This window comes from Macrobrachium rosenbergii, chromosome 7 (assembly GCF_040412425.1).
Source record: "Macrobrachium rosenbergii isolate ZJJX-2024 chromosome 7, ASM4041242v1, whole genome shotgun sequence".
Classification (NCBI taxonomy): domain Eukaryota; kingdom Metazoa; phylum Arthropoda; class Malacostraca; order Decapoda; family Palaemonidae; genus Macrobrachium; species Macrobrachium rosenbergii.
This window is the reverse complement of record NC_089747.1, coordinates 19,807,371-19,824,620: the sequence shown is the minus strand read 5'-3', so window position 1 is coordinate 19,824,620 and position 17,250 is coordinate 19,807,371. Positions and strand designations below refer to the sequence as shown.

General features: G+C 38.3%; 1 protein-coding gene across 3 annotated transcripts in view; it reads left to right on the top strand.

Moving 5' to 3' along the window:
* The first annotated feature begins 1,074 nt into the window (after positions 1-1,074).
* Positions 1,075-17,250, top strand: part of Ids (iduronate 2-sulfatase) — a 47,565-nt gene continuing 31,389 nt past the window's right edge. The window contains exons 1-4 of one of the 3 annotated variants that reach the window (XM_067106770.1): positions 1,075-1,227; positions 4,486-4,602; positions 11,247-11,360; positions 16,401-16,564. In XM_067106770.1, the coding sequence (XP_066962871.1) occupies positions 11,318-11,360; positions 16,401-16,564 (207 nt within the window). In that variant the 5' untranslated portion in view covers positions 1,075-1,227; positions 4,486-4,602; positions 11,247-11,317. Of the gene's footprint in view, positions 1,228-4,485; positions 4,603-6,815; positions 7,001-11,246; positions 11,361-16,400; positions 16,565-17,250 lie in introns of those variants that run through there. The other 2 variants (XM_067106769.1, XM_067106771.1) reach the window with 2 other exon arrangements.

The window sequence follows — 17,250 nt, the reverse complement described above, 5'->3', positions numbered from 1 at the left end:
GAGCACAGAACGAGATTGGCTAACAAATATCACTTACTAATCCATTCTAAAGCTTTATTTCGATTGGCTGCCGTTTTATTTGCATCGGGGAGACTTGTTAATTTCAACAATTACATTGCTAGCGTACTGTACCAGTTGAATCTGAAGGCCAACAATTATGGCACAAGTGCACCAGACACAATAGGTCTAGGCTCTCTAAAAACAATATCAGCACAAATCTTTATCGCCAATCACTTAGTACAGCGTGAATGAGAACAAGTACATAATCGCCAATTCTTAGGTTACGAGCTTTGTTAAGTAAGACCTTTATCGTCAAGTCGAAGGCAGCACTAAAATCAATTCGAAAAACACTAGACTCATATAGCAGTCGCCAAAGTTGTCTTGGACGTAGCTAGATGTTATATATCTGGGGGTTGCCAGCAGTAATAGTGAATAATTAAGGATAATTCAGAGAAATGTCATCACCAAGATGTGGCGTAGTGAATGCTATGAAGCTGAGTACTCACCAGTTACACATTTTGGCCTGATGTTCACTCATTCTCTTGCTTTATCCCAGATTTTAAATTATAATTGGTGTAATGTTCTGAATAAGTTTAATGCCTTTATAGTTATCCGTCGCTTTCTTTGTTGTGGCTGTCAGTGGTACTTTTTTATGATAAAGGAAAAACGAACGTCCAAGTTGTTACAGAGGTCGATATTTCACACTATTTAATCATTCGACTTCACTCGAACCTGTCACCAGTTTACCTTGTCAAAGTTTTCTCTCAACTGCAAGAAATGGTACCAGGCTTTCATTAACCTTGAAAATATATCATAGCACATGAAAACAATGACTGATTCTAAGCATTCACTTCATATTACACTGAGTCAGTAGACACAGATGTGGCAACACCCAAGTAAAATTAGTTCAAGAAACTTCATAATTCATTCTCACTGTAAAGTACGCGGTTTGGAGTATAACTGTAGTATTTATTAGCCACTATACCCTCTTAAGTTCTCGAGTTCTTTACATTTTGGAAACGTTTATCACTACTAAGCCTAGATCCAAATGAATAAATAATGAAGGCATTCGATGTCCGGCCAAAATCCGCACAACAGGACGAGGTAACGAAAATTACCGGGCCACGAAGAAAGATACGAGCCTTTTCCCGCTCACACGTGCTTAAATTTAGGTGCATTTATGGCCTGTTTCTAGATTGTAGGAGAAAGTATGAAGAAGAAGAACTGGTAATCTTCTAACTATATTCTGTTTATGAGATACAGTATGAGGGTCGGAGAGTCAGTGGGCGTCCGCTCGACATTAGCTGGTTTTGATTGGGCTCTGTCCCCATAGTAAGCAAATCTTAAGACGAAATATCTCGGGGATTAGACTTTTCAAGGGAGTTGGTGAGCTTGAAAAGAATAAGATACTTCTATTCTGATCTCAGTGATCCGTTGTTTTACTGAATTACGAATCCCTATAAAATCTTCAGTAGCCTACGATTCGTTGCCCGCGGCACAATACATCACCGTCCATGGAAGACCGACCTAACGTGATGTAATTACTTCTTAACTACAAAATTTAAATATACTGTATCACATCTTTATTGTCATTTAAATTTGCCAGTAAAGTGTATATTTTGAAAATGTTAAATAAAAATTAAAAACAGTTTCTTGACGGCTGTAAAAGCATTCATTAGGCCTAGTCTGTAGGCTACCAACCTGAATAGCTAAATCACTTACCAGTAGCCAGAAGTGCAGGGTAGCATGAGCAATTATATTCTGTAATCGTTGCGTTTCTTGAGAATTGATGAAGAGCTCCCTTTGAATATTACATGTCTAGCTTGTTGCCATGAAGTGACAAAAGCAAAATATACATTTTCATAGCTATATTATCTAACCGACGACAGGCATTAGCCCACTGTTACTTGTCTTGCATGTCTGTGGAAATCAGCAGATCTTTAATTAACCTTTCCTAAGGCACCTGCAACCAAACACAGCATTGCATGTTGTGCCATAGTTCAAGGAATAACTTTTACTACTTTGCGCAGTAAAAGCAAGTAAACGACGTGAGACCCAAAATGACGCACATTTACTAACGACGACAGCAGATATCGACTGCAGATGGATTGTGGGTAAAATAAGGTAAAACTGAAGACTATACTACCGGGGCCTGGTTCTGGCCAGTCGCCAACAGGAATTTTTACCGCCATTTATTTATGATTTTGTGTATGTTTATGTCTTCTGTTTATTTTGATAATATTTGCCGTCTTTTAATCATGTTTTTACGTTCATTTCCAGGGTGCGCTTACTAAACATCGTGTCCATTTTGCGCGTAGAATGATAATTACTGAAACAAGGGGGGGGGGGAGTTATGTCTCCAGTTTTACTAAAATAAACGCTTGTGAAATTCCATATCTGACACGTGGTCGCAAAGGATTCAGAGCCGATGAAACACGGTGTTTTGGCAACACCTTTCATCAAAGCATCGGATAAAGGTGAAAGTTGGCAAGTGTATATTTTATAACCCTACCTAATTTTTGCAAGTGTTATTTAGTACCTAAGTTCAATAGTTTTGATATTTATAGAGTAAAATGAAGTTGCCGATACCGGAACCGAGAAAATCACAGACAAGGATCCTAAAACAATTCGTGACTTAAATAATATGACGTCATGAGGTTCCGACCATCCATCAGGTAGCGGCAGTAAGTCACTATAAATTATGCTCACACAGTCTACTAAGTTTGTCATCGTTTTTTGCCAGTATCTTTCAAATTAACCGATGGATTGGTGTGTTACTTTGCAACAGTGTGTTTCACACCCTCCCCTAATTTTCGGTAATAAATTCAATTTCCAAATTCATCTTTTTCAGGCACTTTACTCTTGAATTTGATGGGGTAGCCAGCAAACTTATTAATACTTTCGGACATATGATCGTGGGTACGACTGAACTTGTCCGAGTATCTGCTCAGAGTAAATTCCTCACTAACCCCAGCTTCCCTCTTCGACCCCACTGTTCTTCTCCGTACTCTTCGTTGACGTCATTGCACCCTGTAGCAAATGTTACTTTCTTCATGAATGTGACTGTTTTTATTTTGTTTGCATAACTTTGTGATGAAAAGTTATTTCATGTTTATTATAAATTCACTGTTCTACATGTCTATTAAAAAGATAATGGGTTAAAATCACAGAACAGTTTATAACTACTTCAACATGTGAACCATAACTGAACAGCGACGAGACAACCTTCTCCGTAGTTACTGCCAGTTACGCAAGTGATAAACCCGTAGTTTAACCGGACATTTCATTCATCAACTACAAAGATTTCGGAAACACTTGAATTCTGTATACCATGTAGGTCATTAGCTCATTTCATCATGCATAGCTCAGTTGAAAAATTGCAATGCTAATACGTGCCTGAAAACATTCCATTACATAACAAATATTGCGAAGACAGAGAGAGAGAGAGAGAGAGACATGAGTGGGGAATGAGTGAAGGGTCGGTTATAGGAGGGATCAAGACCAAGAGAAAGAGAAGGTCTGCTCACTTCCCCCCAAATTCCCCCATGCAGGCGGAGCTTTGTCTACCTCCTATTGCGTCAGCAGGTGAATTGCCGTAATGAGTTGGTACCTCTAAGATACGTCATCGCCTACATAGTTACCCCAGGTGGGAGGCGACTCCACCCAGCTGGGTAGACCTTGTCTTTCTTGGCCTTGCTAATATCAGTGAATATGTCATTGGCAAGTGGGCAGAGTTACAGTAAAGAGACATTTTTCCAATATGTAACTTCTCTTCACCGTGGGTGGAGGCTAATGACGTCATACTTGAACGTCATTATTGTGTTCAAAACTCTTACCTCTGGCATAAGAAACACACTTTTACTCTGATAAGTGCCAGAACTATTGAACCTAAGTACTAAATAATACTTGCAAAAATTAGGTAGGGTTATAAAATATACTTACCAACTTTCACCTTTATCCTATTGCTTTGATAAAAAGGTGTTGTCGAAAAACCGTGTTCCATCGGCTCTGAATCCCTCAATAATTGCTTTCCTTTGGTATGTACAGTAGGTTATCAGAAACAGTGCCCACATCCGTTTTTTAGCAACTTTAGAAAGCACCGAAAAATTGAGGTTGTTTATTGTTATTGCTGCTCATGTACAAACATCTGAAACATGCACAGTATTGTTTAATAACTAATATAACAATGCTACCAAAATTGACGTTATGGTAATAAGCGGAAGGTCAAAATGGTATCTCCCTAATATAAGGACGTTACGTACATCTGTAAAGTATTTTTCAAAGCTTGATACTGGGGAGGCCACCGATATAGGGCCTAGTGGGGAAAGAGGCTGACTGGCTTATAGACCACGCCCAAGCCACTTAGGTATGGGACCATCGATTCACTACCTAGATTTGCTGAGGTATTTGTCGAGATCTTTAGCCTCCCAATGTTACAATAGGTATTAGTATTAGTACACTAACATCGATTGTCTTTTTTCTTAGGTCTCTGGGCGTTTAGACTGGTTCAGGACCCACTGATCACGTCTGATCCATGGCAGGGGAGCTCGAAGTCAAGATTCTTCTACGACATATCTTCTTGTGGCAAGTTACTCTTGACTGGTAAGGAAGTGTATCACTCCCCCCCCCCCCTTTTTTTTAACCTGATCAGTGCTAATGATTCATGTGGTTTACTTACAATGTATCAGAGAACGATTGTAACAATTTTTTACCCATCAAGTCTATAGTAAAATGGAAGGTAGTGTGTCCACGATAAAGCTGAGATTGCATAATAATACACATTTGATAAGTTACATGGATCCTCCAAGCTTTCGTGGACGAGGCAGAAATAATTTGTCCTTTTGCTTTTCAAAATTTCAGCCAGATATTGGTTTTCTCAGATGCCCTAAATAAGAAATATATATAATGTATGTATATATATACATATATATATGTATGTATGTATGTATGTATTTCCCTGGATTTCTAGATTCGAAAGATGCTTTACAGGCCGGCAACGGATCTTTCTTTAATTTGGTCTTGGAAATCTGACTTTACGTTAATGGAAATCATAAAAAGAAAATATAATTTTCCTGTTTTAGTATGTGCTTTAAATGTTTCTGACATTCGTTTCCTTAGTAAATAAGTACTTTTAAAGACAGTGGACCCCACCCTTACATCTTACAATATTGGGAACCACATTGGGAAAGTGGAGGTTTTAGGTTGGTTGGGGGGAGGAGATACAAAACGATTGAAATGCAAGGACCTCAATCCCATTGGCACATCTCTCATTTAGATTAAGGTAAGTGTATGGAATATTTTCAAACTGATATCATGCACATGAATAAGGACTAGGCAGCCTAGGTTAGGTTAGCTATGGTTGGTAGATCATTTGCTAACGAGACGAACGTAAGAAACGTTCAAAACACACATTAAAGCATAGGAACATTACATTTTCAAGTCCAAAATGCGATAATGGTTTACAGTAAAATCTTACCGAAGAGGACCTAGACCTACTCTTTAAAAGACTAAACGAAAAAAGGCCATTAGGATCTTTATAGGTGGAGTTATATTTCCTTGTTTAAGCTGTAAATGATGATAAATCTGATCGACACAGATCTTTTGCCACAAGTTCTCAAGTTATTGCACTAGAGTGATGTTATGAAGAGCTTAAGATGCTGCTTGTATAACGACAGCTATGCTTTCAAAAATAGTTGAAAACGTGAATGCTCATCTGTTGGAGCAAATCGTACTTGGAAAAAATAAACATGCTTACGCTCCTGCAGTTAGTATATCTTCCAATATATCCTACAGCTTATGAATACTTGTGTCTCAGTTTGTCACTTAGAAACAACCGACTGGTGATTTCAGAGAAACAAGTACCTTTGGTAGAACTATAGGGTAACTACGCGTCGCCGACGGCACTATAACTTGACTTTTTCTACAGTTTTTTGGTTGCTAATTATGAATTTACCTTTCATTTTTGGCGCTCGAGTCTACTTAACCTGTAATTAACCCCCGAAGTCCATCCAACAAGGGGTTTTCATACGCGATCTTCACAAGACAGAGCACGGGTACGTCTGTTTCGAACGGTTCATATCCCGTCCGGCAAGTGCAATAACTTGTTAATGTATGGGTACCCAACCCCACCCCGGGGCCAGTACTAAATACGGCGAAGGGACATTCCATTTGGCCGACAACAAACAGATGCACCGCCAATATCAGAACCCCTAAAAGTGTAGAAAAAACCAGTTGAAAAGGTAAAAACAGGCGCGGAGCTAATATATAGAATTACCGTACCTTTTTCCCCAGTGCCATTCAGCGGCACAACTTTTACATGCTCCTTTGCTTCAGACAATGCCATGTGCACCACAGTTTATTCGGTAGATAGGAACCGAACGCCTGATTATAAATAAGATGAATAACCCCCGAAAACCCGGGGGCGTCACTATCTAGGAAAGATCCGGACTATACTTTAAATACACTACTATTTAACGATAGTAGAAAATATACAGAAGACAGAAAAATTCATTTATATGACAAAGAAAATGAAGACTTAGCACACTTAACCTAATGTAACTTCCAGCTGTTGTTGAAGAGAAATACAATTTTTTCAACAGTCTTATCATGAAAACACAGAACATAATTAACATAGCTAACAATATTATAATTAAAACTTTGCAGAGAAGAAACTGGGAATTGAAATAAATTAGTATAATATATACAGAACTGAAGAAAATCGAAAGCAAATGAATGCAAATACTGTTACCAAGTAACGTGAGTTAGGACGCGTCATGGAGCCGTTACATAGCCTACGCGTTACAGTACTAATATTCAAATATATTAAATATTTTTTAAGTTTGTCGCTATCTTTCATTGTCATCACCCGTTATCGTGATGTCAATACGAGGTGGGTGGTTTCAGTCAGATATTTTGTGATCTTCTTGTCTTTGTTATCAACTCCAGTTCATCGTCATCATGTCCAAATGAACCTGTGGTCTACTAAGGCCCCAAGATGAAGGTGGGTAGGTCAAGCCAAACCATTGAAATTTGTGTATCCAAAATCCTTACTTTTGATGTGACGTAGACACGTGGACTAAATGTCAAGTTAGTTGTAGATTGAATTTAAATAACTGGGACGAGTTGTTTTATGGCTTGTTGAGTTCATTCTTACGGTAGTAGCTTATCGTAGGTGGTAAATAGGGTAGGTAGAACGGTATTATTTTATAAGTTGCTAAAGCACGGTATGAAAAGAGCTCTTCATTCTCGTTATTTTGAACCCCATAAACACTATTCATAAATGACAGATAAAAAATTAATCAAATTGGGACTTACAGGCTAAGGTAAGACAATACCACCCCCCTCCCCCATAGCTCATAGGTTGGTATTTTTTGGTTCTTTTAGTGCTCAATCATTTCCTGGCCATTTCTGCATGAAAAAAACAAAATGGGTTTTCATGCAAAAATGGCTGGATGGAGTCTTATTGGCAACTTATAAAATTTTACCGGTAGAACTATGCAGTATCTCTGCATGGGGTATTAGCCTATTTTGGAAATTGATTTTTCCTCTAGTATTTTGGTTGCTTATCAAGAATTTACCGTTATTTTTTGTTAGTCGACTGTAATTAACATGTAATTAACCTCAGAAGTTGTATGCTGGCCATCCTGGAATGCTAATGCGCATGAGCAGTGTTATAAGGGAGCTTTTGGTAAAAAGTGGAGTTTCCTTCACAAGGGGGTGCTGTGGGCTCTGCCCCCCAACTAACTAACAAGGCCTACTAGGTTGGATCAGGTTAGGGTATGTTAGTTTAGTATAGTTCCTTTTATAATAGGTTTCCTTAACCAATCCATTCTTAAACATATGGCTCCCTAATGACTAGTGCATATGCAAAACCATTCCATAACAACAACATGGCAATCGGGTCTTTCTGCCAATGTTGTCCCCCCACCCAAAACCCTGTGTTCCCAAAGGGTCCCCAACCATGTTGGTAGATATGAGGTTAATAATAATTGACTGACATATAAACACCACCACCAGCATAGGAAAAATCAATTTCCAAGGTAATAGTCCATGCAGAGCTGTTGCTTAGATTTACCATGGGCTATTTACTCTTTTTATTCAACAGTGAAATATGTATTTTTGATGGTTTAGACCCTATGGGATACTGATGATTTCAATCTTTTTTTTTTTTCATAGTGCAACCAGGTTTATTTTGGATGGGAATGCCTTGATATGAGGTAAAAAACCATGGATAAATAGTTTCACAGTTGTACTAACCTAACCTCACTTAAGATGCTGGGTCTTGCCTTATCTAACCTGATTCTGAAGGTGTGGCTTGTTAAGGCCACCACTAATGTTCAGTTAAACCTGTGCAGCTGCGCCTGTACAGTCGGCCTGTACTAACAATACAGTCCTTTTCCTCAGTCCTCCGTAGCACTGTAATTGGCTCGCTGATAGCATAAGAAATTCATAAACACCAAATAAGATGTCCTGTGATGGAGTGGTTGAAAAAACAAATTCAATACACCCATGTGAATTTGTTAAAAGAGTTTAAATTTGCCCCAAGGACTTTCATGATGTTTACTGAATAATCTATGAATGAAGGGAGAGTTGTGTTAATTAACCCCCAAAAGTGGAAGAGCCAGTTTTCTGGCTTTCCAGTTCCCGATGCTGGGCCACTTCAGTGGACTGATTTAAACCTTGTGCCAATACTTTCAGAGACAAGTTTTCTAAGGCAGTAGTTTACCCTCTGATGACGTATCAATACTTCACTGTCATTGGCTAGATGATATTACATCACAATGACATCATCATAATGCCTTTACATAATTGGTTGATAAGTTTATGAGGTGGAAAAAAGAAGGAATTCCCAGGAAAACTTTAGTCTCGGCATTGGTTTTGAGTGGTGCGTGACCAGCTCTCGATAATTATTATCTTTATCTTTATTTTTGTAATTATTACAGGTTGACATGGGATAAAGACATGATAGAATGATAATACAGGCAGTTCCTGGTTATTGGCGGGGTTTCCATTCCTGACAGCATGACGATAACCGAAAATTGTCGGTAGTGCTTATCGGCGCCAATAAGTGGGGACTGGCGCCTCTGTTAGGTGGATATCAGCGCCGATAAGCAGATATCTGTGCATATCTGTGCCAAAAATCCACATATTGTCGTCGCTATACAAGCACCGTAAAACCGGATTGCCAATAGCCAAGGCCACCGATAACCGGGGACTGCCTGTATATGGTTTAAGAGATAATAGGAATTACCAGCAATGGAAAACCTTACCAAGGTTGGCCTTGTGGTTCCAAGAGATAATTTTTATTATAATTCTTATTTTTCGTAATTACTACATGTTGATGTTGGATAAAGATGTAAGAGAGAAAATGCAGATAATAGGAGTCATAAGTTGTGTGTAAATGCATATCGTATCATTGACTTCGTTGCAAAATGTTGTTACCTTATTTATTTTAGGTTGAAAGTTATGGCGTCTCCTACAGTTTCAAACAAAAACTTCAGTGAATTTACTGACATTTCATTTTATTAGACAAGTGATAAGGAACTTTCAGATTCTGAAGATACCATTAGTGAAACAGAAAGCAACAGTGACGAGGATGACGGATCATCTTCTGAAAGTAAAACTGATGAACGTGCATCAGGCAGTGTGTGGGCGTGCCTTGTTGGTGAGGATGCTGGCCCTATTCCAGTGCCATTTAGTGCCACCCCAGGACCTATGCATTCTCCACATGTCGAAACCCTCCAATTGCTTATTTCAATTTATTTTTTCCTTATTCTTTCCTGCAGACACTATTGAATGAAATCAATAGGTACAGTGATGCATTTGTATCAAATAAGAGAGTATTTGCAGTGCCATCCTCAATCAGCAGTTCATAACTGGATTACAGATGGGCACACTAACATTAGAGAAATAAAAACTTTTATTGGCATAGCTCTGAATATGGGCATTGCAAGATTGCTGGAGGTAAATAATTACTGGGACACTTGCCATAAACCAATCTCTCAAACTTGGTTTTGGGAACATTTTGCTTGAGACAGGTCAAACTTATCTTGAAATTTTTGAACTTTGCAAACAATGATGGAATGCCAGCCCAAGATCTTCTTTATAAGATCAAGCCAGTGATAGATCATTTTTTACAGTCTTCAAAAGACATTTCCATCCCTCACAAAATATTGCAATAGATGAGAGCATTGTGGGCTCTAGAGGTCGCACACCTCATCTTCGACAGTACATGCCGCAAAAAAGGCATGCAAGATTTGAAGTCGAGCTATGGTGCATTTGTGATACTGACACCAGTTATGCTTATACCTTTGAGATGTATAAGGGGGTCAGGAAGGAAGATAGGAGTGATGAGGGTTTCACTTAAAATTTAGTGATGTGCTTGATGAAGCAGGCTGACCTTTTATATCAGGGGCACCATGTGGGCCTTGATAATTATTTTACCTTTCCCCAGCTATTCCACGACCCTTACAAAATGAAGACTACTGCCACTGGTACAGTAAGAAAAAGTAGGGAGGGACTTCCAAAGAATTGTGTAAATGCCTCATTGACAAATCAGAAAGTATGTGAGAAAAAGGGACCTCTTTTATGTGTTGCTTTCAAGGATGGTTAAAAACCAACCAATTTTTCTTACAACTAAAACAAAGGGAGGTTATTCTGATTACACAAATAGCAGGGGGAAGTTGGTATTAAAACCCAATGTTGTCATTGATTACATTAAATGCATGGGGGGGGCATCAACCTCAAAGACTCTAAACTGTATAAGTATTTGGCTGGAAGGCATACAATCAAATGGACAGCATTGAGGTATATTTCTACAAAAAGGCCCTGGTTTGTTTATCGAATTACTTTAAAAATTTTATATTTTTGGGATTGTTATCATAAATTATTGTCTAAAGATTATTAAAATGTGTAATACAATTATTATTTACTCTGCTATATCTTTACTAATGTGTGAGACACTGAAAACTACCGTATAATACCATGAAACAAAGCTCTAGTACAGTACTGTACTGTGAGAAAAGGAACTAGCATAATCTACACAAGCCATATATATATATACAGTATTGTACATGCTCATTGTATATCATGTAAAAGGTTTTCTTTGGTGTTTTTAAATTATGCAGCTGATTTTTATACTTATGCCACTGATTTAAAAAAAAAAAAACCTTAAGCACCCAATGACAAATTTTACTAGAAAATAAATTGGCAGTTTTTAAATTATTTCTCTTTTTTCTTTTTTACAGAATGGAGTATTTTGAAAGCACAAGCTGGATGTGTAACTTGTAGTCATTTAGACTGATGTAAAGACAGAAGGATGACCACACTTTTTATCTTCTACTTTCTGCTACTTCTGGCAGGTATGAAAGTATTAGTCTAGGTGCATTTGTAGGCAGGCTTTTAATTTTATATATAAAGATTGAATAATATATTTTTCTTCATTTGTGGAAGTGCTCTGTCCAGGTATGGTTTATTTATTTTTTTTTTTTAGTAGTCTCACAATGTTTATGAAATTTGATGGACAGGAAACTAGGCTCACTATGTTCATATGTAAGGGCAAACTTTAGCGTTATGCCTCTCATCCTGATTTTACTTGAGAATTAGGTTGGTCCTAAACAAAAACAACTACTGTAAAGCTACCTGGGTAGGACATGAGCTACTATATAGTACTTGGATTGTAAGCACTGAGTTTCACTGCTAAACCTAGTTTTAACTTGATAGGTTTGGCAGCCAACCACAGAGCATCCTCCAGCTGTGTATTTACTGTATATGTCGTAGGCATCACCTGACATTGGATCATGGTTAAACACCTGTTTGACTTATCTGTAACCACATCTTTGCTTTTCAAAAATGGGCCAGATCCCAGGAATAAATCAGGTGACGCTTGAACTCCTGTGTGTACTTTTACCTGTTTCTGGTGGCCTCTCAGTTTCTGGTGACCTCTCAGAGCAACCTGGCAGACAAGCAAGATTCTTGCATGACCCCCGGCAACCAACAGACTAAATATACCCCTGCCTACCAACCAAAGAGCTCTTAATGGCTTGACTACGGCACTTTAGCTCACACTCTTATGAGCACGAGGTTGTCTTCTGATATCTTGGTAGACTCAGCATGGTTTTGCATCTACCCTGGTAACTAATGGCCTAATGATAGCCATGCCTACCAAGATATAAAGCCACTAACCATGACCAAGGTTGTCCTCAGTAGATCCAGCATGGTTTCTCTATCAACCTAGATGATTAAAAGAGTGACTACAGCCATGCCTGCCAACATAAAAAGCTTAGGGGTCTGGATCTGTCTTCTTTAGTGGAGTTAATTATGGTTATGAGGAATTTCAAGCATTATGTCCTTCATGAGCAACATCCCAGTGGAATGTGACTCATCCTCCACATCCTAACCTGAACACCTTTTAAGCCCTTGTGAGGAGCCTTGGACTGAGATCTCACTCTCAAGACCATCTTTGCAAAGCTTTTTGGGGAGTTACATGGTCTTTCTCATCTAGCCTAGTCCAGTGCTGGGAGGGAGTGGGGTCCTTCCCTTTCTCCTTCATTCTTGAGTCTGTTGCAAAGACTCAAAACCTGTCAGTTCTTGACAAGAGATTTGAGAATCCCGGTTCCCTCCTCTGAGACTTCTTTGGCGGTGGCCCAGGTGAGATGCCATAGTACAGGCAAGCGTAAGAAGGTGTTCATGAACACTTTCTGGTTTTGTGAGGTTCTCAAATGAACATGTGACTCCTCAGGGGAGGGTGCCACCCACCTTTCTCATGAGAGAGCACAGGAAGTAAGGGACATGGACTGTCCCTAGCCATTTAGAACTTTTTGGTTTGCTGGGTAATGAGGGCAGGTGTCTGGTCATAACAGACAACCTTTACTTCATTTTACCTGAGGAATGTAGTCCACAAGTCCTTGGGGCCTGCTGAACAATTTGCGTGGATACCCAACTCCTTTCAGACACATGTATCACACCCAAGTACTTTGCTTTGTGTGAGTCTCGGGATGTGAGTGTAGAGTGATTGGACTCACTGGTCAAACTAGATACAGGTAACTACTCTTCTAACATCCATTCTTAGACCTCTGTCCTAAGATGCGCCTCCTTATGCTCTTCCATTTTATAGAGGAGTTGCACAGGATAGAGCTATTTTTGAACCCAGAAGTTGTATTAACAAGTACTGTATAACTACCTCCTGACATGTAATCTTTTATAGGGATTACATGGTTCCCTGAACCTTTCCTTACTTGAGTGACGTTCTCAGCCTTCACTTATGCCCAGGGCCCTACCTGCTCTGTCATTCCTTTGCTAAACTGAGTACAGTAGAACCCTGGTCCTTGACCATATCAGAACTCGACATAGTCAGATTTCAACGCAAAATTATAAGTAAATTTTGCATCAGAGCTCGAACGACAAACCAGAATCCGACCCAATGAATCATATGATGTTTGTAAACAAAAGTGTTTCGGTCAGCCGCAGCTAGTTGGCGTTGTTGGTGGCATCCTTCCCACGCGTCATTTAAATCCCACACACACTGCTGCTGTTGTTTTGAGTAGTACATGCTTGTACAGGTATTTCATCAATTTTTGTGGCTTTCTGCACCGTATTTTGATTCAATCATGGGTCCCAAGACAGCTGTTGCTGACAAGCAGAAGAGGAAAACAGTAAGAACCACAATTAAACTTAAGAAGATTATTGAGAAGTATGAAAGAGGCATTTGTGTGACTGATTTAGCATCACAGTTTAAGCTACCTAGATCAACCATAAGCACATTTTTGAAGAATGAAGAGGCTATAAAAAGTGCTAGCGTTGGCTAAGGGTGTTAAGAGTTTGACTAAACAGAGACCTCCCATAATAAGTGAAATAGAAAAATTATTGTTAGTATGGATAAATGAAAAACAGATTGCTGGTGATAGTGTTTCAGAGGCTGTGATTTGCACAAAGGCTAAAAGTTTGCATGCTGACCTTGTGAAAAACAGAGATGGATCAAGTAGTACTGAACATGAGTTTATGGCCAGTAGGGGATGGTTCAATAGATTTAAGAAAAGAAGTGGCATCCACAGTGTTGTAAGGTATTGGGAGGCAGCGAGTGCTGATAAAAAAGCTGCAGAAAAGTATGTAAAAGACTTTCAACAGTTCGTGGACGAAAATGGGTATTTATCAAATCAGATCTTCAACTGTGATAAGACAAGCCTCTTTTGGAAGAAAATGCCAAAGAGGACCTATATTACTAAAGAGGAAAAGAAATTGCCTCCAAACTAAACCTTAACTTTTGTCTATCCCCTCCTCTATAAGACAATGATAAGTTAAAAAAAAAAAAAAAAAAAAAAATATGTAACCAGGGTCCATGCTTGATTTTTTTTTAGACAGAGACGCACGTGTGCGTTTCTGTAGCGAATGCAACGTTTACGTGTGCTGTTCGGTAGTGAATGCAATGTTTACGCTTTGTTAAGCTTCTCGGTAAAGAAGAGTGGGGTTAAGTCAGAGATGCTGCTATTATTTATCACTATTATTATTATTATATATTATAGGAATTATGATGATTCTTTTATGTCTATATAAAAACAATTACTGTAATGTATCTGCCATCATAGAACATGCACCCTATTTTACAAGGATATTATATGGGAAAAAACAATTTTAGTATCATAACATTTATTGAAAGATGTTTTAAAGTGATTTTGTACACAATTCCAGTAGACTGTGTATGAAATTTACCATAAATTTATATTGAATGTAAACAACGTTTATGTATTAGTACCGCGATAGGCCACCAGGATGGCACTTTGGTTTGTTTACATCCACTCATGCCACAAGCTGCTTAGTGCCGACGAAACTTAGGCAGTTTTTCTTAAGTTTATAATAACAGAATAATTTGGCTTATTTTTAATATTTTATTAATTTACTTTAATAACCAGGCTTGTTTTTCAGTGTTTTATTATCAACAACAGTTTCTGTGTCTACCCATTACAGTACATACTGGTAGTACCTATAGGCTACCTGGCCTAGCCTATGGCGCTCGGTCTACCATCGGTAATACGGCTGCATTGGACGTAGGCCAGTTTTTTTTTATACATTATGCATTTAAAAATGAAAAAAGTGTTTTTAACACAGTAAGTTATTTAGCTCTGAACTTATTTAATTGTAATTTAATTGTATAAAAAGGCAAGGTTGGGGTAATGACTGGTGATCAAGAACAGATTAATCCATTTCCGGTTATTTCTTATGGGAAAAATTGATTCAGATTTCGACTGAATGGCATCTCGACACTTCTGGAATGGATTAGTGTTGAGGACCTGGGCTCTACTGTACTGCAGTAGGTTACAGGAGACATGACATCCCTTGCTCACAATTGTGACCAGGATTGCAGCATTTCCAGATGGGTTGTTCAGCTTCCAGTTAGGTGATGGGGATAACCTCCTTGTTAAGCAATGGGTTTCTGGTATAAAATGCAGTGGTTTGTATTTATGTAGGATCAAATATCAAATTTTTAATGTAATTTGTATTTTTCCCCAGGTGTACAAACCATAGCTTTTTATTACAGTTCCCACCTCAACAAAGGCAACAATTCGTATCCTAAGGACACGGAGCTATGACACTTATTAGTGGGTACCCCAGAGGATTGCCCACAGTAATTATGGCTAAAGCATGTGGAATATACATTATTTCATTTTTTAATTTATATTTGAGAAGTCAAAAGCTGGTTGTCAATTTTGTTATTTTTTCTTATGGGATTTTTGTAAGAAAGTGAAAACAATCCATTTTTACTATATGAAGTAGAGACCTCTTCTAGATTGTCACCTACAAAGGATATTATATTATGCAGACTATTAATGCTGTGCTACCAAAATGTAGAACTTGGTGACATATATACTCAGTAAAATGTATGATATTTAATATTTCTTGCTAGATACTGTACTGCAATCAGTCACTTAAGTACAGGCAGTTCACAGTTATCGGCGGCATAGGTTATCAGCAATCCTGTTTTACAGCGCTTGCCTAGCGATGACGATAACTGGATTTTCGGAGTCAATCCTCAGTTATTGATGCTGTTCCCCAGTTATCGGTGCCAGTAACTGGGGATCGATGCTATTACTGCTGATTTCCGGTCATCGGCAGTTAACATTGTTATAAAAATTTTATTTCTCAATTAATACCTTCTACTATAATAAAGAGTTATTCATTTATAACAGTTATTCATTTGTAAGCCCCATCATAGTAAATCTATGACTCTGAAATATGTACTTTTTGATTGTGAGTTATTAATGGTGGAATACAAGCTGTATTGCAATAACTTTTAAATTAGGATTTGAAGTAGGAATCTCTTGAATTTTATGGGGGACATTTTGATCTGATGGTTGCATAATGAAGACTTTGGTGCTCTTTGTATTAATGTATAATCTTTTTTTCAGGGGCCTTTGAGGCACATACTTCTGCTCATCATCCAAATATATTGCTGTTAATTGTGGATGATCTTCGCCCAACTTTAGGATGCTATGGTGATACTTACGCTCTGACACCTAATATTGATGCACTGGCTCGCCGTGGAACAGTTTTCACAAAAGCATATGCGCAGGTAGGTTTAGAAGTTTCAAGTGGCTTCAGTGACATGATTGCAGAGAATATGTTGTACGTAGATTTTTAAATACTGTATGGATTTTAGTATTGCATTAACTTGTCAGTCACATTCTTTACAATAGTGGGTTCATTTCTGAGAAACCCTCAGTGATAGCAACTGTCAAATAAATTTTCTCTTCACCCCAGTTGATAAACCTCATACAGTCAGACCCCATTGTCTGCCAATCCAATTACTGTATTTGCGGTTAGCTGGGGGGAAAAAATTATAAAAGAAATTCAGATTGCACTTGCAGTAGAAAACAAGCAAAAATATGATCAAAACAAAGCATCAGGTGAGGCTAGTGCCCATGCGTTACCCTTTGTTCTGCCTAGCATCTATATACACGTCAATAGCCTGAACGTCATCACAGTGCGTACGTCATTATTCATCTTCATTTCATCAGTACAAGTGCTTTGATTATGGTCGGTGTCACCACCATCATGGCTGTGGTTAGAGTGCAGTAGAAAGGAAGAAGCAACCAGTGAGCACCCAACGTTTTTAAATTGTTATTTTTATTATTTTTATTTGTTTCATAGAATCTACAGTGTTTCCATGTCAGTATTAGGCTATCACATTAGAGAGAGAGAGAGAGAGAGAGAAACATTCTGATACTGCAATAAGAGAGTCCCCTCATAAATTACTTA